At 40.2% G+C, this 25,512-nt stretch overlaps 1 protein-coding gene and 3 non-coding genes across 5 annotated transcripts; all 4 read right to left on the reverse strand.

The window, feature by feature from the left end:
* Positions 1-3,148: 3,148 nt before the first annotated feature.
* Positions 3,149-17,381, reverse strand: LOC122413242 (somatomedin-B and thrombospondin type-1 domain-containing protein-like). Of its 2 annotated transcripts, none has more exons than XM_043423462.1 (5): positions 16,229-17,381; positions 12,695-12,874; positions 10,481-10,544; positions 8,181-8,251; positions 3,149-4,204 (listed from the first exon to the last, which is right to left on the reverse strand). In XM_043423462.1, exons 1-5 carry the CDS (start codon positions 16,464-16,466, stop codon positions 3,987-3,989), a joined length of 771 nt encoding a protein of 256 aa, XP_043279397.1. In that variant the 5' UTR covers positions 16,467-17,381; the 3' UTR covers positions 3,149-3,986. The 2 variants fall into 2 exon arrangements, with proteins under 2 accessions (XP_043279397.1, XP_043279387.1); XM_043423452.1 differs by having other exon boundaries at positions 12,677-12,874.
* A 1,859-nt stretch (positions 17,382-19,240) lies between these two features.
* On the reverse strand, positions 19,241-19,402 carry LOC122405646 (U1 spliceosomal RNA). The gene has a single exon (XR_006259795.1). It is a non-coding gene; the product is annotated as a U1 spliceosomal RNA (small nuclear RNA).
* Positions 19,403-21,297: 1,895 nt separating this feature from the next.
* On the reverse strand, positions 21,298-21,459 carry LOC122405654 (U1 spliceosomal RNA). The gene has a single exon (XR_006259802.1). It is a non-coding gene; the product is annotated as a U1 spliceosomal RNA (small nuclear RNA).
* A 1,307-nt stretch (positions 21,460-22,766) lies between these two features.
* LOC122405655 (U1 spliceosomal RNA) lies at positions 22,767-22,928 on the reverse strand. The gene has a single exon (XR_006259803.1). It is a non-coding gene; the product is annotated as a U1 spliceosomal RNA (small nuclear RNA).
* Positions 22,929-25,512: the final 2,584 nt, after the last annotated feature.

Consider the following 25,512-nt stretch of genomic DNA (forward strand, 5'->3'; position numbering starts at 1 on the left):
CTCATTTTATAGCAGAATTACCAGGATACAGCGGTTTTGCAAACTCCAGGGGAGTAAAGGCGGAGGTAAAACACCAACCGCAAATTCCTTGCTAAAACGGTCCTGGCGATTATCCGTTTACTATATTCTTGCGAAAAAGTATCAAGCTAATTGATAAGAGCGACACAACTGAGCTTCCACCTCACACCCAATAATCTGCCTTCCAAACTGAAAAGAAAATTTTTATTTTCAACTAAATACGCGATGGACAAATAATCCCAATGTTTCGAAAATCCATTAATTCATCCTCGTATTCGTCAAAGGAAAACACTTTTTCCGAGAATAAATTCGGCCAACCAAAATCGTCCATATGTTTCAAATAATCTTCTCTAATCTCTAGCGTTTTTAATTATGAACGTCAAATGAAAAATTCTTTGTCAATGAGGCTGGCGATAAATCGTCAAAAATTGAGCGCGAATGAATATATTATTAAACCGAGCCATTGGCGCACATCTTGAATAAATAATGTATACGATCGACAAACATTCGCGAATGGATAAACACGATGAAAAATGCAATAAAAACATATTTCTGCATTGCCGGAAGGTAATTAGCGATTGATGATTTATGGATGTGAATATTCGAAAATTTTCCAGTCGATTCATTCGACCACACGAGTAATTCGAGGCTAAAAAATGGAATTGTTCCCGAAAGTAAGGAAGAGTCGGGAAACGCTCGGAGGGATGGGAACGCGAAATAAAAAAGGGAAGAAATTGAAAGACGAAGAGCAAGCGGCTACCAGAGGCGTTAAGTGATGCGATTACCGAGCCCGAGGAAGGCCTGGACCGGGGAGAATTTCAACTCTCTCTCTCTCTCCGCAACCACCGACGACGGTGGCTACTCGCTTCGGGTTCCGGGGGTTCGTGTGAGTTTGGAGTTCCAACCCCGTGCTGTTTTTTTTTTTTTCCACCGAACGGAAATCCGGAGCAACGCGAAAAATTCGCTTCCTTCGGGGAATGAGAGTTTCCTATGTGCATTCGTCTGCTCGTGGAACATCACTGTTCGGCGCGCTTGAGTTTCGAACAACATGCACACGCCTCGCACACCCCGAAAAATCCACTTTCCCGACATGGAAAAGCCGCTGGTTCACAGGCAAAACTAATTACCAGTTAGCGCTTGCGTTTGGCATGCTCTCACAGTCGTTCTCTCGCTCTTTCTCTCCTCCCTATTCGCCTCCAATTTTTATTCGCAACCTCAACATTCGTGCCATAACAGAATTTCTCATTCCCTCTGTTTCTTTCATATTTCTCTTTCCTCCCGACTGAACTCGAGCCGTGGACCCATCGAAAGGTTCCTTTCACTGCGAAGAGCCATAAAACTTGTACGAAACACCCTTCGGCTCATAACTTCATTCCCATTCATTTTATCGAGGCATTTCTATAATTGTGCATTCGAGAACCCTCAAGTACGGCGACGTAACAACACTCGTAACGATATGCGCGTTCAAACGCTCCCATCAAAAACGCCCACGCAGCTTTCAGCATACGTAACATTATACCACGTTGAAATTCTCTCTCGCACCTAGCGCACTTTAAATACGCGTATCAAACGCAAATTACTCGCGTGTTTATACGAAAGTGCAATTTTCTTTGCCGTTCGCAACTTCTTTTCAGACCCCTTAATCACCTCATCCGCCTATTAATATATTTCCAGCCTTAATTCACGCTCCACATTCAATATGGAAGCGTCGGATCTCGCATATTTGTTCACCGCGTTCATTTGGAAAAAAAGGTTTCACGAAGTCGAAAATCTGTGTTAAATTCATGAGGGGTCGATAATGAAAATTTGCTTCGTATTTCTCCACATTCGCCACAACGAAGTGTCCCCGGATCGGATGTTTACGAGACCAGGACAAGCTTCCTGTCCGAAACGTAATTCTATGCGGACGAAAGTTTGTGGTTTTTTCCTCGACAGCGTGCTGGATTTCGAGTCAATCTGGTAGCGTCATAACTACACACTAGAATTTTTTTATCTCTTTTGTTCGCGAATGCTCGTCGCTCGCTGTTATTTCTTAATGGTACATCCAGCGCGGGTTATTATTAGTGAGCAAATAGGCATTGCATGTACGGTAGAAACATAAAATACCGAAACATCATACGTACACTAGTCGCGGAGCTCGATTCCGTCAGCACTTCCGGCATCCTCGTAAAAACAAAACGACGTCCGCTTGCCTCCCCCGCTCGAAAAACATGCACCGGGCATTTGTTGGAGCACAGAAAACAATGCACGGGCCAGCTAGGCCACACGTTTGCCAAGCTTGCTCTCTCTCCTTTCGTTTTGTTGTTTCTCTTTTCTTCTCTCCGTCGTTTCACCAAGCACGGATGAGCCGCCATTATCGGCTTCTCCGCGCTGGTGAGCTCTCTCGAATTTTAGGATGCGTCCAGCGTCAGAGCCCAACCGCGCGCGCGGCTTCAATCACCGTCGAAAATTTGATCCACCAGATATTCAGCATCGAAAGACAAAAGGAATCATTAACAATAGTAACCGGACCGAAAATCCTGTTCCGGATGAAAGAATATTACCCGGAAGGGCCCGCTGGTTCCGCATTATCAAGAGAAGCCGGAGTCTTTGCGTCACCGAAGAAAAAACAAACGTTGCAGGTCAACGTCCGACGCATTCCTTCAATTTTTTTGCCAAATTTTTTCCCCCTTCGCCATTACTGGAAAGCTTCTTTACTCAAAATGGATTATTCTATTTTTCGACACCCCTCCGCTGCTGCTGGTAACCGCAGATAGGAGCTCTCAGATATCCTCGGAGTCACGATTTTTTTCTATTTTTCTACTCGACAATTTGACCGCAAACCGCAGATAAAATATCGCTCGACAAAAGTCTCGTCTCGGGCGCTTCATTATCAAATAAGAACGTCAAATTAAAGTTTGAAAGTGAAGTAAAAATAAAGAAGGATGAACGCTTGTCGAGACAAAGATTGTAAATTTTTCTTCATTATCTTCGCTTTTCTATCAATATTTGAATCGTTTCAAGCGTTTGTAAATTCACGAAATTTATTGAATTAAACATACCACCTTACCTGAGTTACCGCGGTACTTTCCATCGATTCACAAAAAGTCAAAAACAACATTAAATATTTGGGATGCCTGCGCCCCCGGAGTATGTTGCACGTGTTTTTCATTTATTCCTCCAATAGAATTACAAGTTTTTCATTTCTATTTTCAAGGGAAACTACGTACAAGTATAATATCTTTTTGATATGTTTAACACCGTGATTTTTGATGCTTCAGTCACTCATTATTTTCTAGACAAGTATCACTTCATTTGCGTTGTTCAATGCAAAAATGCCTATTAACACGAACGAAGAAAAAGATTTGCTCACATCGTTGTTTCGTTAATTCAACATTTATTAGGTTTTCTACACGACGTATACAGGCTAATCTTAAGCTACGAATTATTTGATCAACAATGACATCGTTCGTCGACGAATCTCGGGGCACCTCGATTCAACGACGTTTCATCGCGACTAATCGTTCCAGTAACGCAAATCAAAAAATACAAATTCGTTTTGATGAAATATACAAGTTTTTCTAAATAGAATATTTCAAGTACGTCATCGGAGTTTTCAGGCGTTTGCGTTCCTTCGAAGCCCACTGTGAATTTAACCACTTTGACGGCATGGATTTTCTCAAAGGATTCGCGTGCTCGTTACTTGCTTTTTCATGATTTTATTTACACTGATTAAACTAATGGAGATATTTCTATTTTAGTGATAAAAGTTTTGCTTTCGTTTAGTATTTTGATATCTGACGTACGAAATTATAGGTCACTGCGGAAGTAATCCAATCTGAATAAACTCTTCGGCAGGGCGATTCATCGATCCTCCAAAAGTTTTCTCCGAGCAGCGAACTTCTTTTATTTCTTCCTCTTCTTCCTCCCTGCCTCTGGCCCTCGCTCGGCGTATTGTGTCCTCGCACATACATGAATATTCCAATTTATCAAACGAACACGAGACGACGGGTAACATCGCGACAGGAGATCGCTGAATCGCATTGACTCGCGACGTTCGTACCTCCTATCCATTTACCGTGACATCTGACCGATGTCGATGTCATCATTTTCCATCTACCGATTCCCCCGAGCTCCGAGCGACGTCCGTGGTCCGGGCACCTCGTTGCTCCGATGTCAGCTCGACACATAACGCAAATTTCCATTCCTGCCAAACAAACGAACCGGGTCAAGTCAAAATCGAGAATGTGAGATTAATTTTTGAGAAAGAATCTCGAAAGTCGGAACGGAAATATTGCAATCTGCCGTTGCTCGGTGCTCGTAAATGTCAATTCGCGAGCAGCTTTGCTTTGGGAAAATAATTTAATGGGAACTCGTAAGACGGTGTTTCGAGAAATCTTTGCAAATATTCTTTCCGATATACACGTCCCGCAAAAAAAGGCCGGAAACTTGCTGGCGAAATTTTTGAAAATTTAATCTCAATGGAAATGCTGTTACACGCATCAGCAATGATGCATCGACGCCGTGGCGTTCCAACGTAATATGAAACAACGTGAAAACGGGCGTGATACGATTCGGGAACGGTGTTGCGTGATTTGTATCGCTTTTTCTTCGATTTTAGACGATTTTTCTCATATTTCGTGAGTCGCCTCAAACACGGTCGGTTCGACCCATTTTCTCGGAGCTAAACCGCGTTTTCGAAAGACCGTTTTCACAGGAACTTTTTAGTGCATGGAAACCATAAGGAGTTTGTAATGGAAAATCATGATGGAAAAAAATCTAATTTTGCATTTTTCATCGCTTTGAAATTTCTCGAGGCTTTCGTTCGCGGTCTTCTGAGGAAATGAATTTCTCACGAATTCCTGCGTTCCCCTCAACTCGAATGTTTCCTAATTTTGTCTTGAAAATTTTCACCGGTGTTCTCGTTCAAGGCTCCAAAAATCCGGTTTTACTGCATCATAATACTTTGATTCTTTCTTTTTCATAAGCTCGATCAATGAAAACATAGTCAAACTGAAAAGTCTCGTCATTAGAAGTATGGAAGCGTTCGATTGGAAAGCAACGTTGAATCATTAAAATCTGTCACTTGTCGAACCATTTCGAATGGCTGTACACAAGCAGGGCACGTGGAGCGATACGACAATGGATTCCAGCTTCATGTCGTCGCAGAGGAAAGGCAAATGAAAAAATAAAGCGACCGTTCTGCGGTAAGCGTCAGCCAGTTTTCTTTGTATGGTTTTCTGGAGTCAGTGAAGTTGTAGAGAGCCTAGAAAAGGCTGACGTTGAAAGCACGCGCGAGTATGATAAAAGTGCAGGTTAAAGAACACGAGTTTAACGCGCCACCGGGATAACATTTTTTCTGCAAATGTGCTGAGAATTTAAACCGACACGTAAATGGATTCAAAAGAAAAGAATGAAAGGCAAAGCGGTTTGCGTATGCCTTTGCCAGTTATGAAAATAGCGTTGGTAGAACGTCCCTCAAAGCACTTTCTTCAATCTCTAAATCTCGTTTTTTTCGATGCTTCACTCAGCCCACGAGTGTATCAATGTTTGTACGTTCAAATTTTTTTTTCTAATGAGTAAAATCGTTGCGATCGTAAACTCTTTGTTCTTCACAGCCGTCTTATGGCGTGCCTGCGCCGAGGCAATATTCACGTCCAGCAGAATGTAAACGCGGAGAGAAAAAAAATAGTACGACAAGGCACTAAACACGGCCTGATTATTTAATGCGCAAGCACGCAGCAGAAGGTCGATAGGTCTATGTGCTCGTAAAATTAAAGCTCGCATTGTGGAAAGCCAAAGCTCTAACATTCCAAGGCAAATAGCAACCCTGAAGGAATGAAGAAGGATTGAAGGAATTTCACGAACGATGGTCGCGAAAGGGCGCTGAATAAAATATTTTTTTATTCCGGGAAAATACATTAAACGGATTTTATTTTTCTTGCTGAGAATAACCAGCGATGGACGCTCGAGAAAGGGGAGAGGAAAAAAAGCTTCTCTTTAATGAAATCAAACGAAAAAATTTTTATAACTTCATTCAATTGCGAGTTGAGTCTTAAGTTGAATTAAATTGAAAAAGGGTTAAGTAAAGATCGAAAGAAGACTTAACCCTTAGTGTGCATCTGGAGTCAGATTGACCCCAAAATTAAGTGCTTTTTACGCGCACTATCAACTTTGAGCACGTTTTGAATGTTTGAGCACCCAATGAAAAAAGATTGTTTTGGAAATCCGACTTTGCAGTCTTAAAGTTGGATCAATTCACTGCAAAAAGTAACTAAACCTTTTATATTCCGAAAAGCGCATAGTTACCGAGATATTCGATGTCAAAAATGACCTGGGGTCAAAGTGACCCCATGTGCACGAAATGTCTCGCTTTGAAGGTGTGCACACTAACGGTTAAATCTGCTCCGATTATTCCCGTTTACGGGGGAAATTATCACGCATTGATTTTGCACGTTTGAAAGTTGTCTCCAGATGCAGAGATTCTTTTACAAAACTTCATTCTCTTTAGAAAACGTTCGGATGAAAAACGATGAAAGCGCAAAGAAATTTGGCCAGAAAGTACAGCAAAAATATTGAGCGAAAAACATCATCTTTGCAAAATTCATCGCTTCTCAGTAGTTTCAATACTTAGTTTTATAGTTAAATCGCGACGGGGTATTATGGACTTAGTTAGGTGTGCCATAATGGGTGGCCCCGCTTGGGAAAAGCGAGCGGTGCACTGAACGTAAAACCTAATTGAAGCGAACGTGAGATAAGACTGAAAACGAGAGAACGAGCGCGCGAGGGTTGTTTGATAACCATGCAATTATTAAATGCTTAGACACGCGATAGATTGGACGTATCGATTAAAAAACTTGAGCTTTATCGATCAGCGACACCTTTTTTCAACTTCAAACAACATGAGCGCGTCTGAAAAACACGATGGAAAATCAGTTTGAATGATGAATTGCATTCGCAGAGAGAAAAACGATTGAAAATGCAGATTTTTATTCCGCCAAATCTCGGTGCGCGAATGAATTAAGATTCTTATGAATAAAGTTTGTTCGTCAAGGAAATGAAAAAGGAACGTGCTCCGTTGCTCAAATGCTCGGGATTTTATTTCCATTTACAAGTAAATGAAATTTATTCTGGCCTTGATTAAATCCAGTTTTTTTCACATACGGGAGAATAGCCGGTTATGAAAGGCCCTTGCCGTTCCAGCAACTCTTGAAAGAAATCTTGTTGTGACCCTCGCAAGACTCCTGACTCGAGTGACTTCGCCATCTCGACAAACAACCGGCCTCCTCACCGGCCAAACTGAAAATCCTTTTTCCAGAGGCTTTCCTCCTTTATTCTCCACAAGCGGAATTCGAGTATTGCCGACATTTATTATTTAACGAAAACCAAGCCGGGCCCGGCCTCGCGAACTCTCGCTTTTGAGGGGTTTCGTTATCTCATTTATTCAAAATCAAACTCAACCGAATCCCATTTTCAACAGACCTGATGGAAATTCGTGTCTTCTTTGTTCCGTCTCAAACACCAATTTAATAATGAACGACCCCAAAGAATGACTCTCCATTTTACAGCTTTGCCAGTCGTTCGAAAGTCGAGGCCGGATTTTTCGATTTCTTCACCCACAACAGATTTGCCTGGCAAGATTCACCTTCAGACTGCTCGAAAGGCTCGGAAAACCGAAACTCAACGGATGCTCGAGTAACGTGATTAAAGAGTGGGCTAAATCGATTAACTCGCAAGCTCCGAGTCCTCTTTAGTCTCGAATCTCGACTTCATTTCTCAGCACTCGAAGAATATCCTTTCGAATAACTCTTGAATTCAAACTTTTGCGTTTGACCGAACAAAAAGTCGAGTCTTCCAGAAAAATTTGACTGAATAAACAGAAATGTCGAACGAGCCCAAGCTCACGAAGAGCTTGAAACAAAAATATCTCATCTTGACCGCGATTAAAGGAAACCGATAAAAATTTAGCGGCTCGAGAGATAGCCCTGAAAGCCAGCCTGCGAGGACACAGCAGGAAATAAATAGAAAGTAAAAAAGCGAAGGAAAAAATGTTCAGGCAGAAGCTTAACGTGCAAAAGTCAATGAAACATATTTCTGCTCGTGGTATATCGCCATATACGTACTCTCCACTTTTTATTGGTTAACCAGGAAGAGCGTTGGGAAAGAAGCGTTTTTTGCCTTACCTTCAGTCAACGTTGGAAACTCCTTGATGCAAGCTCTCGAGACTCGAACGATGGTGAATGTGGCGCAATATCTGAAAGCCAGAAAGTACAATATCGAGTAAGATGGAATTGTCACGTAGGGCAGGTACAGAGCTCCGCAAATTGACACGTCGATGAAACTCGGAATGGATTTTTTTCTTTTCTCTTTTTTTTATCGGTTTCATGAATAAAATCGCAAGAATGTCAAGCTCCCATTCGTTTTATCAAACAATCCACGGAATATGTGGAATCTGACAAACGTATGAAAACGACATAAAACACTCGCCTTAAAGTACGTTACGAAAAAAATCGTCGATGCCACACTCCGCACGATTGAATACCTCTGCGAGTCTTAGAGACCGACCAACACGTAACCGCACACATGAATCTTACAAATGGTTCGTCCAGAAATTCGATTTGTCTCTCACCACCACGTAGCCATGTCGACGGCCGTACATCGCTTTCTTTTCAATTTCACTAATGCCATTTACTCCAATGCCTTTGATCAATAACTCGACCAATTAATCTCCCTTTCAATACTTTATACGTGCCGATAAACGAATAGTATGGATGAAAAAGCAGTTTGAATCCTGCGCGCTGAGACAAAGTGAAGTATCGACGACGCAAATTTCACTATGAAATGCCAAAGATCGCGTTTTATTATCAAAATATTAAAAAATGTAAGAAAGAACGACGCACCCCACCGAGTATTTTTTTCTCAAAGTTTAACAAATTATTTGCCCAAATTTTTAACTACTTTGATGATCAACATTTATGACGCTGAAGTTTCCAAAGTTGAAGTCCAACAAAATGATCTCAAAAAACTCTCCAACTATTTCGGCAGGGAACAATTTCGTTCCCTGCCGAATTTACAATTCGTAGTTTTTCAACCTGCACCGATGCTTCACAAAACAAAAAATTGGTGAATTACAAATGCTTTTTTTTTTCGTTTATTCCGTTGTACTACATTTTTATCTAATTTCCCATGATTTTTTGAATTTTGAACTTGTTTAGCGAATCTATGCCACGCATCGATTTTCAGGAATTTATAAATAAATTTATTGGTATTTTATGAAACCGTACATTCATTAAATAAACAGGGACACTGAAATTCAATCGATGAAATCTTCCAGCAACATCAAAAGTAATTGGACGCACGAATTCGTGATTCTTCGAGTACGATGCTCGATTTTCAACACTCATTAAATAATGTCAGGCATGATAGTCGAGGTCTGTGCGCTTTGATGATTGCCACTCGAGGAGGAAACAGAGTCAACGGTTGTCAAACAAAAAAATCCAAGAATGCAAATCGTACCTGCAGTAGATTAATTGCATAACAGTCATTTGTTTTGACGCGCACCCCGCGTACGGGGAGTGAAAATTCTCGTGGAGAAACTGAAGAGAAACAGGAAGACTGTAAAGGGGGAGGGGGAGGTTATGAGCACGTCATTCAAAGCGATTGGTTCCACGTGCAGTGTCAATTCACCACGGCGAATCTAGAGCTTCTCGCTCACCCTCTGATTCTGCGGTGACGCTGACGGATACGAGCGACCAATTTTCATAAACATTTCAATTGGTATAAATTGGTACGGGAGTGATACGGAGCATTGAAATTCTGGGCGACACGATTATCTTGCAAACAATCGGGCATATTCGTTATCATCGTGTTTGGAAGCATTGGATGAAACTCTGGGCGTTAAAAACACTCCGGTTCCGGTGGTAATTCTGTCACTTGCTTCCAAACATTGCTGGCGTGCGTGTATTGAACGAATTCAATGAATGAGCCAATCGAATTATCCATTGAACGTCGAGCAACGAGGTTCTATTTTGAAGACAGTGGAAATTCTCGTAATCGGAAATTTTTATTGCGTGAAATGACGAAAAATTCAAAAGTTACTGGATCCAAATGAAATAGAGGAATGAGCGATGGAAAATTACTGGTTAAATAATTTTTCCCTCGGAGGCGAGGGAAAAGATACAAGAAACAAAAACAGGAAGGGCAAACAAGCGGATTAGCTGTGTCTGAAAAGGTGGCTGAAATGCGGGAAGAAAGATCCAGAGAAAAATTAATGGAGCACTGACAAGAGGGCAACGTGGGAACGAACTGCGCGCGAGTATATGAGAAACGACGTGAGTGGCTAATGAGGAAACGTGTAAGCAGAGGGAACAATTGCGAAGGGAAAAAGTAACAGACAATGTTGCGGAGCTTTTTAATTGGATATAACACACAATGAAGTAAGAGAATCTGAATTTCATCGGTTCTTCGTTTGTCGATCACTCACCCGTCGTTGTTCACTTCGTTGGCAGCGAAATTTTCCATGCTTGCCATCGTCAGGAGCGCCGTACCTTAGAAAAAAAAGTCACTCGTCGGTTAATCGTAGCAGAAGAATAAAGAAAAATCATTCGTTTCCTCCCCATTTTAAATAAAAATATCATTTTTTAAGGGTTATACATAAGCTCTTATGACAGGCAGACTTCCTGTGGGACGATTTGGATTAAATGAAATGGGATGCTCTCAACTTTAAAGAGCCAAAAACGTGAATAAGAAAATAGAATGTTTTTAGATGTCAATGATGTCTTGAGAAAGCCTTGTTACCAGTGAAAATCACTTGGGAATGGAAAAAGAAAATTATTTGAGGTTAACGAGTAATAACGACATAAACAGTAGAAGGTTTGACAACACCATGAGCCAGCTGGTTTAAAATATAGATATGCATACGCGTACAAATAGAAAATGGCTGTTGTCACATTTTGCTTGACGATTTTACTACGAAAGTATTTTAACCGCTATCATAATATTAAAAATTTATGAATCTCGACAAAAGAGTGACGCATAATTTACATAATTTCGAGAATAAATTTTATTCGTTTCTTTGATCATTAAGGCAGTTCATGCGCGAAACGATTTTCTTAAGTCTTGAAATTCACACAGAGTTTAAATGGGTAGTCGGCTGACTCTCATTTCAAATTTTAAAGCGTTCGTCTTATTGGATATTGAGATAAACGTGTTTAAATATGGATAAAAATACACAGGGTTGTAGGGACTGTGGGTAAAAAATCGTTTATCTTTTCATACAACGAATGAACGCTTCTAAGAAAATTTATGAAAAAATATACAATAAAAATGATGTATATAATGAAGGTTTGGGAAAAAATTTGAGACGATTGTCTTACTAGTAATAAAGAAATATTACGTTAAAGATTGAACGAAATTGGTAATGAGCAGTCGTATAACTTCATCACATTTGCTTATTTCAGTATTTTATTTCTCCTTGGTTTGGGCCATTCCTGTCATAATCTTCTGTCTTTTCATTAAGCTAACTCCTGTAGTGCATGCTAGTCAAATGAGTGCTAAATTTTCAAAACGCTTTTAGGCCAAGTTTAACGTATCGATTAAATGTATTATTAGTGGATTTGTATTACAGCATGTCTTATTAAGATGTAAAAATATTAAAAACGTTAGTTTTGCAAAAACATCAACTGATAAATGCAAATTTCCACGCTGACACATTTTCACTGATATTTTTCAAAGAATTATCTGCGTTTTTTCATCGATTTTATTGCAACAAGTCTCATTGTGTTCGTCAACTGGTCCTCTATGAATCCACCATGTAGTTGTTTTTTTTAACTTGATCGTTTCACTGCTGCAGCTAATTGTTCGTGAAGTGAAAAAACTTTTTCATTCATAATTTCTCTCAGGAATGAGTTTAAAGGAAAATCTACGTGGTGAATTCGTAGAGGATCAGATGAGAAATAAAATGAGACTTGGTGCAATAAAATCGGTTAAAAAATACAGATGATTCTTTGAAAAATACCTGTGAAAATGTGCCATCATGATAATTTGCATCTATCAGTTGATAGTTTTCCAAAACTATCGTTTTAAATATTTTTTCACGTTAATAAAACATGCTTGAATACATATCTACTAACAATAAGTTTAATCGGTACGTTGAACTTGGTCTAAAAGCGTTTTGAAAATTTAGCACTCATTTGACTAGCACGCAGTACAGGAGTTACCTTAATACTTTTTTCTCCATCCATTTCCCTTTGCGCTTTCTAATGAAATTTTTTATATAAAAACTATAGTATTTCCACCAAGGACGAATGAAATTTCGGGCTGAGTGAATGTTGAATCCCTTTTTATCGAATGTCTTGTAATTTCATTCGCCAAAAAATAAGTTGAAAAAATGTATTTACAATTTCGACTTAACAACTCTGACATTAATTTAAAGTGATTATATCTTTAATTAGGGAGTAAAAATCGATTCAATTTGTACACCCATAAAATACGATCCTTCGGGCACGATCTATCTTAGAAGAACAAAAAGTTCAGTTGCTTTTCTGAATCACAAGTAACGCATGATCTTCCTTAAAGCAAGTGCTTTTAGAACGTAATCCTCCCCCCCACTCGAGCTCTTCATTGTACTTCGTCTTGGAGAGTTCTCGATAAAACGAGCTTATTTGAGAAAAAGCTTCACCTTTCAAACGAAACGTACGAGAGTTTCGAGAACATCCGGTGAAACTGTGACATGTTCTCGATTGCTCGAGTTGCGGACAATGCTTTCCACCATTCGTCGACGGTTCGACGATAGAACGTGTTCTAGTTTGAACACCGGCAGCGCATCTGTCTTCACACGGTGACCACTCTTCCCACTCGCCGACGACACAATCGACCACTGAAACGGAAAGTCGCGTGCAGACATTAAATAGTATACTCGCCTCAAGTACCACTCGCCGTGGACCTAATATTTCCTCCAAATCTGTTGCACTATTGGAACAAAGTTACGACCAGTAATTTAAAAAAACAGAACCTCGCGACGCAAATCCATTGCGATTTAGTCGTTTGTAAGTCGCTCCAGAAGAAGAAGCTCTTCGTGTCAAATTGCGTGTCCAATTTTATTAAAATTCCTCTCAATATTCGAGGGGCAGATTTATCAATCACTGCGAGAGAGTGATTATTAATGATTAATCATCGTAAAGTTGTTACCTCCGCCGCAATGGATGGCTTCATTACGCGATAATAGAACCAACGAACGCTTGGGCTGGCAGCGACGACAGAGCTGCTAATGTGTACAGAGGAGACCAGGACAAAACGGGTACTTGAGCAAATATTGTACTTTTCACAAGTTCAAGAAACTTTATATATGTCTTACTCCCAAACACGGAGAAATATACTCATTTTTTGCAATTAAAAAAAAAAAAAAAAAAACATTTTTGCACAAAACAGAAAACCTTAGACAAATTTGTGAAATTTCTTTACTACAATTACAATTCAATGTACCCTGAATGCGTCTCAAAAAAATATAAAAAAAGAAGGCAGAAGATAAAGTAAGAAAAAAGAAATGTTGAAATCGATGAAAATTCAAAAGAAAATATTGAAACAGAACTTTTGAAAGAATTCTATTTTTTTTTCTCTCTTCAAGAGAAATACAAAAAATTGAAAAAAAATTGGACAATTTTTGAGAATAGTCTTCCCCCTACTTGTTCCGAGACACTGCCAAATTTTTTAATTTCAAGGAATCGAAGCGATGATTCTTCTGTATGAAACACTCAAATTTGGTCGCACGATCATCGTTTGGAATGAGCGAGCAGTACGAACTCCAATAATTAAATATCTCTGACCGGATTGGTCCTTAATCTCTCTACCGAATCTCGGATTTACGAATTCGTATGGAGGAACGACGTGCAAGGAGAAAGAGGCGATATTCGTAAGCGGCTCGAGCCCTTTTATCTTGGACGATGTTTCGTAACTGGGATGTAATATTGAAGCGTCCATTTCCGGGCTCGATAAAATCAATTTCTCCATATTCCCTCGACTAGTATCTGCCCCCGGAATTCTCGGGCTTTAACGCACTTCCCGGAAGGCCATTCCTGCGGTCGATTTGTCTGGGACGTAAAGAAAATGAGAAGAAAGGAAAACGCGAGGCTTTCGCCTCGTTCGGTGAAGGTTCGATCGATCTTCCGGCTTTGAAGCAGCCTCGAAAATATTGAGGATGTTCAGGTGGCCAGAAACAACGATGAGAGATGAAAACGACACGAAAAAACGTCTGGAGCCGATATAACAAGCCCAAATCCGAAGAAATGGAATCGGAGCGAGAGCTCGAACGGTGATTCTTCCAGAATCGACGTAGGGCCAAAACGAACATTAATTTTCCCCCTTTCACCGAGATTTCGTAAGAAATGTCTCGGAAATGTCGATTACCGATGTAGGCAAGGCCCTACAAAAAATGTTCCATTTTGCTCGCATGTGATCGGGACTCCCGTTTCAAATCGTCCAGACCATAATATCGTCGAATAAATTAATACCGAGAAACATAAATAAAGCATTAATTCGTCCGCAGGGTTTGTCAACGAGTCGTAATTAGCATGAAATTCAATAACATCGAACGTGGCATTGTGCCAGGGTCGGGATAAAGGAATATAGCAAAATGCAAAAATGAATAATTAAAGAGCTTTGGAACGAAAGCGGGCAACGACTCATATTGGCAACTGCATGATTAAACGAGGAGCATCGTTGAAAATAAGAGAACTTCATTGAAATGGCCAATTTCAAGTGAGGCTGACACACTTCAACGAGGATTTATTTAGCATTCAAGGAACTGAGCGCAACGCCAACTCAAATTGAACATATCGAAGTAGAAAAAACAATGGTCTTGGAACTCTAACAATTTAACGCTCAGTTTTATTCCGTCGGATGCGCGTGCTGGATGGGCGAACAATCGTCCGGAACCACCCCATTCTCCCATTTATCTGTCGTTGCATACGGGATCCTCGCGTAATCCGCGATAAGCCTTTCGCCTTACGAGTGCTGAATATATCCTCGAGTATTTTTATCTGTGCACCAACGCACACGTAAATCGAGGTATACACAGACGTAGACATTACTTTTGTGTACATGTCACTGGGATTTATCGTCAGCAGGACACTCGGATCGACCTGCTATATATATCAAAACTGTACAATCGTCGTTTTATCCGCCAAGTGTGTACGCGTTTCGTGTATTATATACGAAATACGAACGTTCATTTCGTTCGTTTTCTATTTCTTCGTTTATTTTTCCCCGTACCCCCTTCTCACTTTCCCTCTTTTTTGTTCCGTTTCAATTCCCATTGTTCGCCCTATGGAACAGAGTCGTGAATAAAGAAAAAAGCACAGAGGAGCCGAGCTTTCACAGCGAGAGTACACGGAGCTGTACACGTTCCTGCGAAATCATCAAACGTATTTTCCACCTCTTTTTCTCACCTTGGCATTTTATATCGACCACACTCTGCTCCTCGAACAAACCCTCTCTTAACATCTCCTACAATTTTTATTTCTCGGCTATTCTGCGTCGGGAAGAAAGCGTGGAGTAGCGGAAGGAAAAAGTTTTCAAATTTTATCACTCGACGCAGACGAAGCATCGATACTCGAGGGCTCACAGGGAAGAATTTTCCTCCCGAATATATTCACCCCGGTTTAAGCAAAGTATGCAAACAGGCTCGTCAAATAGGAAGTTCGTCGTTCATGCCACTCGTTTTTTCGGGGTGTTTTTATGTATTCTTTTTGAACTCTGAACACCTCAATTTCCACCCTTGTATCCAACGATTGCAATGTTTTTTATTTCGTAATTAGATTTATAATCGGAGGGGGGAAAAAGTGAATTAACGTTTTGGCAAAGGAATGAAAAATAGTCTCGAATTAAAGGAAACTGAATAATTGTTTCTACTTCATAAAAACTGATACTAAAACTGGAGGTTAGTGCGTTACAATATTCACGTGTTAGGGGTGCTCCCCAGATTGATCGGTTAATATGTATTTCGTGCCAATCGTGGTCCATAAAAATTAAGAACCAAAAAAGTGTTGGCGACCAACTTTCATCCTTCCAACCAAATTATTCCCATCGACACGGGCCACGAAATTAAGGAGGATGCTTCCTAGAAAAATCATTTTGAATTGCCTGTTCCTAAGACGCGCCTCGAAGAGGTGTGTCGATCCAAAAAAATGGTTGAGCAAGAAAAAAGTGTGAAGCTGCCTCAACGATGCGTTGTTACCTCGACAAGCGTCGCGAAAGTCATGACAGCAGTCGTTCAATTTGAGACACGCGTGATCGCAATAGCACGGTTTGTCTTGAGGGGTCTCGATGATCGCGTTCGGTGAAGCCTTTTGAATAACGCATCCAGAGTCACGTCCTTCGCAGCACAGCTTCGCCGCGCTGCAACTCCCTCCGGCGCTAATCTTCACCATCGAGAGGATCCCGATAGCGAACAACTGGACGATCGCTGGACCCATAATTAGCGTCTTTGGTTCGAAAAATTAAGGAGAAAATGAGGATCCGGCGTGAGCTGATTCTCGATGCAGTGATTTATTTTCCGGTCACTTTCGGCGACGTCATTTTGCCGTTGTTAGCGAGCAACGTCACTTGTTAATGTTCGATGAAATTGCGTCGCGACTTTCAACAGCCTCCCAAAGATCCCGAGCTTTCACATGACCGATTAAATTCCTAATAAAATCAATTGCATCGCGGGCTGAAACTTGACGAAAATTGACAGCATGGCTCGAATCGTCAAACCGGGAAATCGTGTTGATCGGCGATTTTACGAATCGTTAAACCCCCCGAAATCGCTTTGTCGACTGCGGCCCCTGCAGCCCGCGGTTCCAGCGATCGTTTCGCTCGCACCTCCAGACCTGTTCATCCCTTTTTACATCTCCTGCACGTGCGAATAATACGAGAGTACAATTATCGGAAAAAGTTTCACGTCGCGCTGCCAAAGAGATCGCCGAGTATATTCCCCAAAAGCGTCGTACACCGCGAAACTTTGATGGCTTGCGAATGAAATTAGGAAAGAGCCGTTTTCGCCGTGCCCGAATTCTCCTTCGCCGGCCTCATATTTCGTTACACAAAATTCGATGTTCTTTTACGAGCTTTTAATCCGTCACTTTGCCGTTGAAAATAATTCAACTTTCCCCGGATCACTAAACTCTATTTTCACCGCGGTTTACTTTTGTGACTCCCAACCTCGTGAGCGTATACATTTCAAACGATTTGTGAGTTTTATATTGGCTTAACCAACTGCCAAAATCCGAAGGATTTCGATCCCAAAAATTGCGTCTTTCATCCCTATTTCTTCGATCGTTCGACTTGCCAACAGCAGCTTTGCCGGTTCATGGGGCTTGAGAAAACTTCGCACGTCCGCGCCACTCGCGCTGACGTACAGCGACTGATGTTGCATCGGCACGACGTATCGTGAACCCTTACGCCGCGCTTAGCGGCAAAACTACAGTCCTGGAGCGCATGCCTAACCACCCTCGCGATTCGTGCTCGGATTCTTCATTTTGCTTTCGATTTCGAGATCGAACTACTCGACGAATGCAACAACAAAAGTCATCGTATGAAAAGTCGTAGAAAAACTGACCATCGATATTTTATTTCCGGGAACGAGTGTTCGCCGGACAAAGTCGATTGGCCAGAAGCCAAAAAACCTTTTTTTCGATCATTCCGATCGATTGTTCCGATATTTTAATGAAACTCGAATGACATTTGACGAAAATCTACTTTCCCTTGAGGAAGAGGGAGATGATTTTCTGCGGTCGGGCAGAAACTCCGTTACCGGGGGAAGGTCACCTCGAAATTATTGAGAGAGACAACTCGGATGCGTAGCACGATTATCGATAAAACGGCAATAACTCTCCGAAATATCCAGCGCAGCCGTTTGAAATGGCCGGTGGTGATGACGCGAACAAAAGCCAGAGGTAAAACGTAGGAGAGAAGTTGTGTGGGAGGGCGAGGGAGGCGAAGGACCGAAACCTCGAAGAAAAAATCGAACCACATTCGTGGCTAACGGGATCGGCTTGAATAACTAATGGATATTTCATGTGATGACGAGTCTCTCGTGACGTAAATGTGGAAGCCGAAATAATTTGCAGTCGGAGAATCGCGTGGGTGAGACTTCCAGGAATTCCACGACCAAAGGCCCGTCGTTTTTTGTTTTTATCGACATTTTTATTGGATCAATTAATCGTTTACTAAAATTAAAACGAAAATCTTCTTTTTGTGCTGTGAACCTGTACGCTGGTCTCGAAAAACTTCGATCCTCGTTATTGATTAATGCGATTGTTGAACCGGATTTATTTATTTTGCAAATTTCTAGACATGGCAGAAAGCACGTGCATTGCTAGTCTAATTGAATGACAAAATAACAACACGGTTGAAAAGAATGGTCGAAAACGCATAAAAATACGGCTACGGAACTAAATTTGGGGTTTAAAAAGAAAATTCGGTACAGGCGATACAATGTTGCGATGCTAAACCATGCTAAAAACATAAAAAATTTCAAAAAGTTCAGAATTTTATAAAATTTGGTCAACATATTCTTTATTGCCAAATTTGACAATACACATTTTTTAAGATTTTTCTTCTGCACGGTTATCGAGTAACTGATCACTAAAGTTCATGTGTATAAGCATAGCGTTTCCATATATATTCCGGGCATAAGAAGAAATCTGTTTTAATGCGTAATTACTCGATAACTAGGTAGAAGAAAATTTTGAAAAAATTTGTATTTTCGCACTTGACGTTGAAGAACATTATCACCAAATTTGATCAATTTCTTAATATTTAGACTTCTGTAGCGAAACTCCTTAACGATCGCTCAAGGGAACAGCCTGAGTTTCGAACAACTGCGAAGAGGATTTCTCCCTAAAGGAGGAAAAAATATTTCCGCACATTTTTGGAACTCTTTGTGCACTTGGCTTGGAATTTTCGAAATCGAAATTCTTTGACACAGTTGCTTGACCGATTGAAAAAGGCACTATCAGCCTGCGCAGGACGATGCCAAAAATCGGCTGACAGAGCCTTTATATTTGATTGGTCAAACTGTGTCAAAAGAATTTCGATTTCGACATTTGCGGCTGTCTCTCCCCGCACTCACGGTGCGCGACACAGGCTTTTTTTACTAAACACAGGATTTGCACGAACTTTAAAATGATAAAATAGGAATACGAATTTTACCCCCTTAAAAATTCAAAGGTATTGCTAATGGCTGTTATGATTGTAATAATTATATCCGGGATAGCGCGAACGCAGTCCCGACTAACAAAAATTGTACGCCCGAGATATCCACATTAGGGATATTCGCAAGGGTCAGCTCTACCGAAGTGCAATGGAAGAGCCTCGCCCTGGAGGAACCGCCTTGTTGATCACGGTAACCTCTGCGCCAGGTAAGTATGCTTAAGCACGGTATGCACGGGCATATATAACCACCAGACGCTGAATCGTTTGCGAGAAGAATCTCGACCGGATGCGACACGTAGCGGCAGATTGATGAACTTCCGCAGCCCACACGCACACGGCAACGCGCAATCATTGGACCTGCTTGCCTGTGACCTGTGACAACGCGTGGCGGGAACGTTAGAAGGAATTTTCAGCCCTGGATGATACGAAACCCTTCGAAAAGTATGGAAAAATAGTGATTGTTATTTTGCAAACAATTTCTGCCAACGTCGTTGAGCTCCCCATTTCTCTGATTTTTCGTACGCGGGGGAAAAACTTACAAACCGGAAATTCTGCGACGAGGTGTCTACTTCCATCGAAATGCTTGAAGAAATTCTAAAATGAAGTCTGTTTTGCAAGAAATTAATGTTCTTAAACAAAGGAAAAAAAAAGACAAATTGGGTCGTTTTCGAATCCAGCGTTGTTTTATACGAGTAAAGATAGTACAAGGAACAAAGTTCATGCAAATTCGTGTTCGTGAAGCACGATCTCCGATCAATTTTCAGAGGCTACTTCAGTCAGGAATAAAACCGTATGATAAAATTGAAATATGAATTTGCTAAGAGCCGAAACCCGTAATGTGTACGTCGCTATTTCGAAATTTTCGATCTTCCAGACAAATAACTTGAGCACGGGCGAAGGGCTGGAGAGAAATGCGCTTGGAATGTTTAATCCACGTTACTAAGGTACGCTATTATTTCAACGAACTAGCTAAAAAGCACTAGAAGATAGAAAGCATTTCAGAGCAAGATTGAGAGATAACAAGAGAGAGATAATCTCGAAAGTTCATCAATTGTGTAAATGAAGAAAAATCCTTTTTCATATCCAGGATTGAGAGTCTGTTTCAAATCTACTTTCTTTTTATTGCGTATTTTTTTCCGACCTCATTAAATTTTCAGTCCAAGTAATAAAACTTACGCGTTCTCTTTCACAAGGTATAAAGTGCAATATTTATTTATCTGATGAACTAGCGTCGCTGCCCTCTTCTCGATCTGAGGCTGCTGAGAGCGTACTCTAAAAATTTCCGTACTTTGTGCTCCGCCAAAAATTATGGAAGCAACTAATTTTTTAGAAGTTGTAAATATCGATGAAAGAAGAAAGTAGATGATGGAAAAATCATTTAAAAAAGTGACCATGCAACGATTTTTTTTTGCTTGAAAAATAATTGATTTGCTACAGCACTAATGAACTCAATGGATGATATCGATGAACCGGAAAATCATGAGAGTAATTTTACGTATATTTTTCGCGTTGAAAAACGTGAATATTGGGGACTACTCGGTTTGATTATGTACAACAAGGATGTTCCAACAAAATCGACCTGTGAAAAAAAAACAAGTTTCAAACGCAGAAGTCACATTCACTGAGCCAACATCCTTTGACATTCTGCCAAAAACTATAATAAACTGTCCTAAAATAATCCTACATAATCCACGCGATGCATCAAAGTGTAAGTAGAGACACCATAAATAACTTTCAAAAAATCGATGGACAGTTCTTGAATCACAAGTCACGCCACGACCGTACAATTTTTTAATCTCGATGAAAAATTGGAAACTCTGCTGTTCTCAATAATGCATAAATTTTTACTGTGCACGGACGAACCTCACTGTTACGAGGGGTATATTTTTATGGGCCATAAAAACATTCACCGTTTCATGAGTTTAGGAAAAATGATTCTCTCTGAACCTTACCCTCCCCCGCCCCCTTAAGCAAATTTGCACAACTCAGAGACAACCTTTCCAATTGGTTAGAAAATTCGAGTTCGGTGCTATGAAGTGCAATGTTGAAAATTTATCAGTAAAGACATGAAAATATATTCAATAAATATTGAGTTTGAAATAATATTATCCGGGATAGCGCGAACGCAGTCCCGACTAACAAAAATTATACGCCCGAGATATCCACATTAGGGATATTCGCAAGGGTCAGCTCAACCGAAGTGCAATGGGAAAGCCTCGCCCTGGAGGAACCGCCTTGTTGATCACGGTAACCTCTGCGCCAGGTAAGTATGCTTTGCCCTATTCGATGCTCGCTTAAGTTAACCCAGCTGGTTCTATTACTTACGAGAAAGTTTTCGTTTTAGACGACATCTGTCAGCAGACGTAGCAAACAAATTTCTCATGCATTGAAATAAACGAATGTCCCGACGTGCAAGAATTTGCATACGAATTCACATCACACACTTTCAATATCTCTAAATAAAATTCAGTCAACTAAAAAGTATTGTTTATGAAACCCGATGATAGACTGAAACAATTAAAAGGACAAGGAAAATCTCGAGGGACATATCCACGACGATTTCATCGAATTGTGGAAATCGGAAACCTGCAATAATACTAAACGTCACTAAAGTATTTCCTGCGTACGTGAAACTAATTTTTTCCAGGATTATTCATCTGAAAACGAATTAATTGTTTTTCAATGATTTTGCTGCAAACTCATTCTTCCTTAAATTTTATGAAAACAATTTATTATTCGATTGTCTTTTGCTCATGCTGTTTTTGATTACAAAAATAGTGTTGAATAATTGCGATGTGCTTGAAAATCAGCTGTTGTATTAACCGCTGCAAAACACATTTCCCGATTAATCAACGTATTTCGTTCGTGTTAAACTGAAATAAAAAAAAAAAAAAAACAGAGCATGTGCATTGGTAATTGGGCGAAGAGATCAAAGCTCGAAGACAGTTCTATTGAATTTTCTCAATATTCCAGTTATCTATTCAACTGTTATATCAGTAATGCATGAAGTTATTTCGAAGCCCAGGTTAAGATTGATCAACGATCGTGGTTGCACTATACCAACCGCTGCGTCAATAACCAACAATTGAAATCCCACTGGTTTTCCTTGAAAAACTTTCGTTTGAAACTTTCATTGAGAATACGCTTCACCAATTCAGTATTCTCATTAAAAAAAAAAAAAGCAGCTCGAGCCTACCGTACTCTTAATAATACGCGAATATGCCGGATTGATGACGTCGATCGTTTCTAACTCCAAATTAATATTTTTGAAATTTCATTTCGAGTAGCAAAATTTGTTGAATTACTACAATGTACGTACATACGTAGGTTCCGAAATTAACTTGTGGAGTCATTGGATTACATGAATGCAAATTGGAATAATTCAATCATCTCTCATAAGCACCTGTTACACAAAATACGCAGGATGGTAAAAGTCCAAGTGTTCTCTCTGTACGACGAAGCGAGGGGAAATATTATTATGCACTCGACTTTTGCTGATCGCTTAGGACAATAAAAACTACATAAATTGCAAGAAATGCTAATTTTTATATCTAGAGTTATATTTGAATTAAGATTATCCGGGATAGCGCGAACGCAGTCCCGACTAACAAAAATTATACGCCCGAGATATCCACATTAGGGATATTCGCAAGGGTCAGCTCGACCGTAGTGCAATGGAAGAGCCTCGCCCTGGAGGAACCGCCTTGTTGATCACGGTAACCTCTGCGCCAGGTAAGTATGCTTTGGCACAGCTCGAGCGAGCTTATAAGACCATCCAGACCTCGCTCCTCTTACGAGAATAATCTCGAGACGATGCGACGCGCAGTGGCGGATTTCCGAACTAACGAAGAGCCTGGGTCATATATATATGCGTACAGTACACAAGCAGCACGTCGTCAGCATCAAAACACGAACGCAGATCACTGATATTTTGATGCACAAAAAAATAGCGACTGCATCGATTAATATTCCAATTTTCGTTGAATCATAAATAAAAAGTCATAATATTATCATTGATTTTCATAAATTGAAAGACTTTAATTAGTAAAAATAGTAACAAATATTTCTAGAATCATTTTGTGAGTGACGGAATGTGAAAAATTATCATGATTTATGTTACGAAAAATTTCATTATTTTCAACGAATATGATTCAGGACTATGCTTTGTTGAATTTTTTGTTGACGAAAAGGAATCGCCATGACCCGCTTCCTATATATTTCACACACGAATTTTTATTTCGATGTTTCATGTCCTCTGACGGTTGGTCGTATAAACACAAAATAGTAAACCTGACGTTCTTTCGCTCCCGTTTTCTCGATTTCGCGGTGACGTTTCTCATTTTCCATTCAGCATGTTTCCATTAATCTTTCGTTGCAGTTCAAACGTAGTTCTGGGCTGTTGGGGTAAAACGTTGAAGCGTCGGTTGGAAAATGCCACTTTAGGCACACCGCTACACACATTACCAAGATCAAGCGTCTCGTGTGGGTTTTCAAGAGAACAATTTGTTTCATCGCCGACAAGGTGTGAAAACACGTGTTAACACGAGTGTACAAAGTGTCCAGTGCACCCGGCGTATAGTCAACGCTTTGAACGAGCAGTTTCCTCTTTCCAGAAACTTTGCGAGCCACTTTGTCCAGAAAATGTTCAAAATTGGTCCATCTGTGTCAAACGAAAATAATTTCGAAGATAATTATATCCTCGAGCATAAAAAATATGATAAAGTGAAAATCCGTTTGGAAAATCTCGTGTCCGCGAAATTGTTAAAAATCTAAAAAAATTCTTCACGTCAAAAACTTCGAACGCATTCGATTAACCTCAAAAAACCTGTTTTCAAAAAATACAACTGTCCGTGATTCGAAGTAAAAATTCGATTCCATCGAAGCCAGTGTCTTCAAAGTTAGGCTAATACATCGCGCGATGCATATATTATGCAATCACGTTCATTTTTCTTCTTTGTAACCGTAATTCGCCTAAGACGAGAGAGCCACGGAATAAGAACAAACCATGAAGGAGTTATATATGCACGATGTGAGGTTGGGTGGTAGAAAGGTAAATGTGGAAGAGCCAGCAAACTCATAGGACCGTAGAACTTTAGTCGAAAAAAAAGAAGAGAGAAATGTCGTAGCGGAAGAGCTTTCGTAGTCTAGCCCTGCAAAAACTCCTTCGTTTCGTCACTCACTTCTCTCCTTTACAAATGAATAATGCATCATGGATTTAAGAATGATTCCCGTATTCCTTGCAAACGAATTTCCCTCTCGCGTTTTCCTCCTTCTTATATGCATATATATATGTCGTGCTGCAAACGCAAAAGACGTAAATGTACATAAACTATGTATGTGATATATACCGATATACAGAACTTGCGGTCGACATTTTATTTTTCTTTCCTATAAATTTTATTCGTTCTCACAAAAACCTCTTCTCTTCTCGTCTCGGTACGGAGGAAGACCGCCGCTTCGTGCCGCTTAGACTTTTTCAAAATCCATTCCAACGATCTTATTTCCGTTACGGGATATATACTTGGATTATATATGTTCACCTCCAACAGTGAATACAACCATCGCAAAAACAACGAGGAAAGAAAAAAACGTTAACGAAATCGAGCGCCTGCTTCTTCGACAACCGCTAATTTTTGACACACTCTCCACTTTTTACGATCGTGATTTTCATTTGTGCTACGTTTTTCGTATTTCGAATGTGTTGTCACGTATAAAATACAAAAAAATATTCCGAGCCTAAACGATTATGTAAAATAGTTTCCAATTGGGGTTATAATAACTCGCGCCTTTTTTCCATTGTTCATTTTGAGGTTAAGAATGTAGAGGAATCTGCAACAATGGTTGTGGAAAAAATCTTTTGTGCCGAAAGAATCTTGTGGGGTTGGTTGTTTTCGAAACGTGGAGTGATTTGTGCAATGCTTTCGTTGGGAATAAATATTTTATTGAAAGGTTATAAGTACGAGAGGATGAAAGTTAGGAATTCTTGACTTCGTAAACCTGACAAACACGAGAATAAGAGCGGTGAGTAAACAAAGAGCCGGAGTTTTATCAAAACCCCGTGTATTCAACATTCATCGACTTTGAACATCATGCAAAATTCACTTCCATTACGTAGCTTCGGAAATATTCTGCCAGACCTCTTCTTCATCTATTTTCACCATATTACGATAGCGGAAAAGAGCCACGAGGGTTTTGGCGTGAGGGATATAAATGTATGTACTGAACTACTGAACTAAAAAGTAAATTTCAATAATAATGGCGCGACTCGATTCCGGTTTTGCGGTGGGCGTGAAAAACATGTAGAAACTTCGTGCAACGTGTTTG

Source organism: Venturia canescens, chromosome 1 (genome assembly GCF_019457755.1).
Source record: "Venturia canescens isolate UGA chromosome 1, ASM1945775v1, whole genome shotgun sequence".
Classification (NCBI taxonomy): Eukaryota; Metazoa; Arthropoda; class Insecta; order Hymenoptera; family Ichneumonidae; genus Venturia; species Venturia canescens.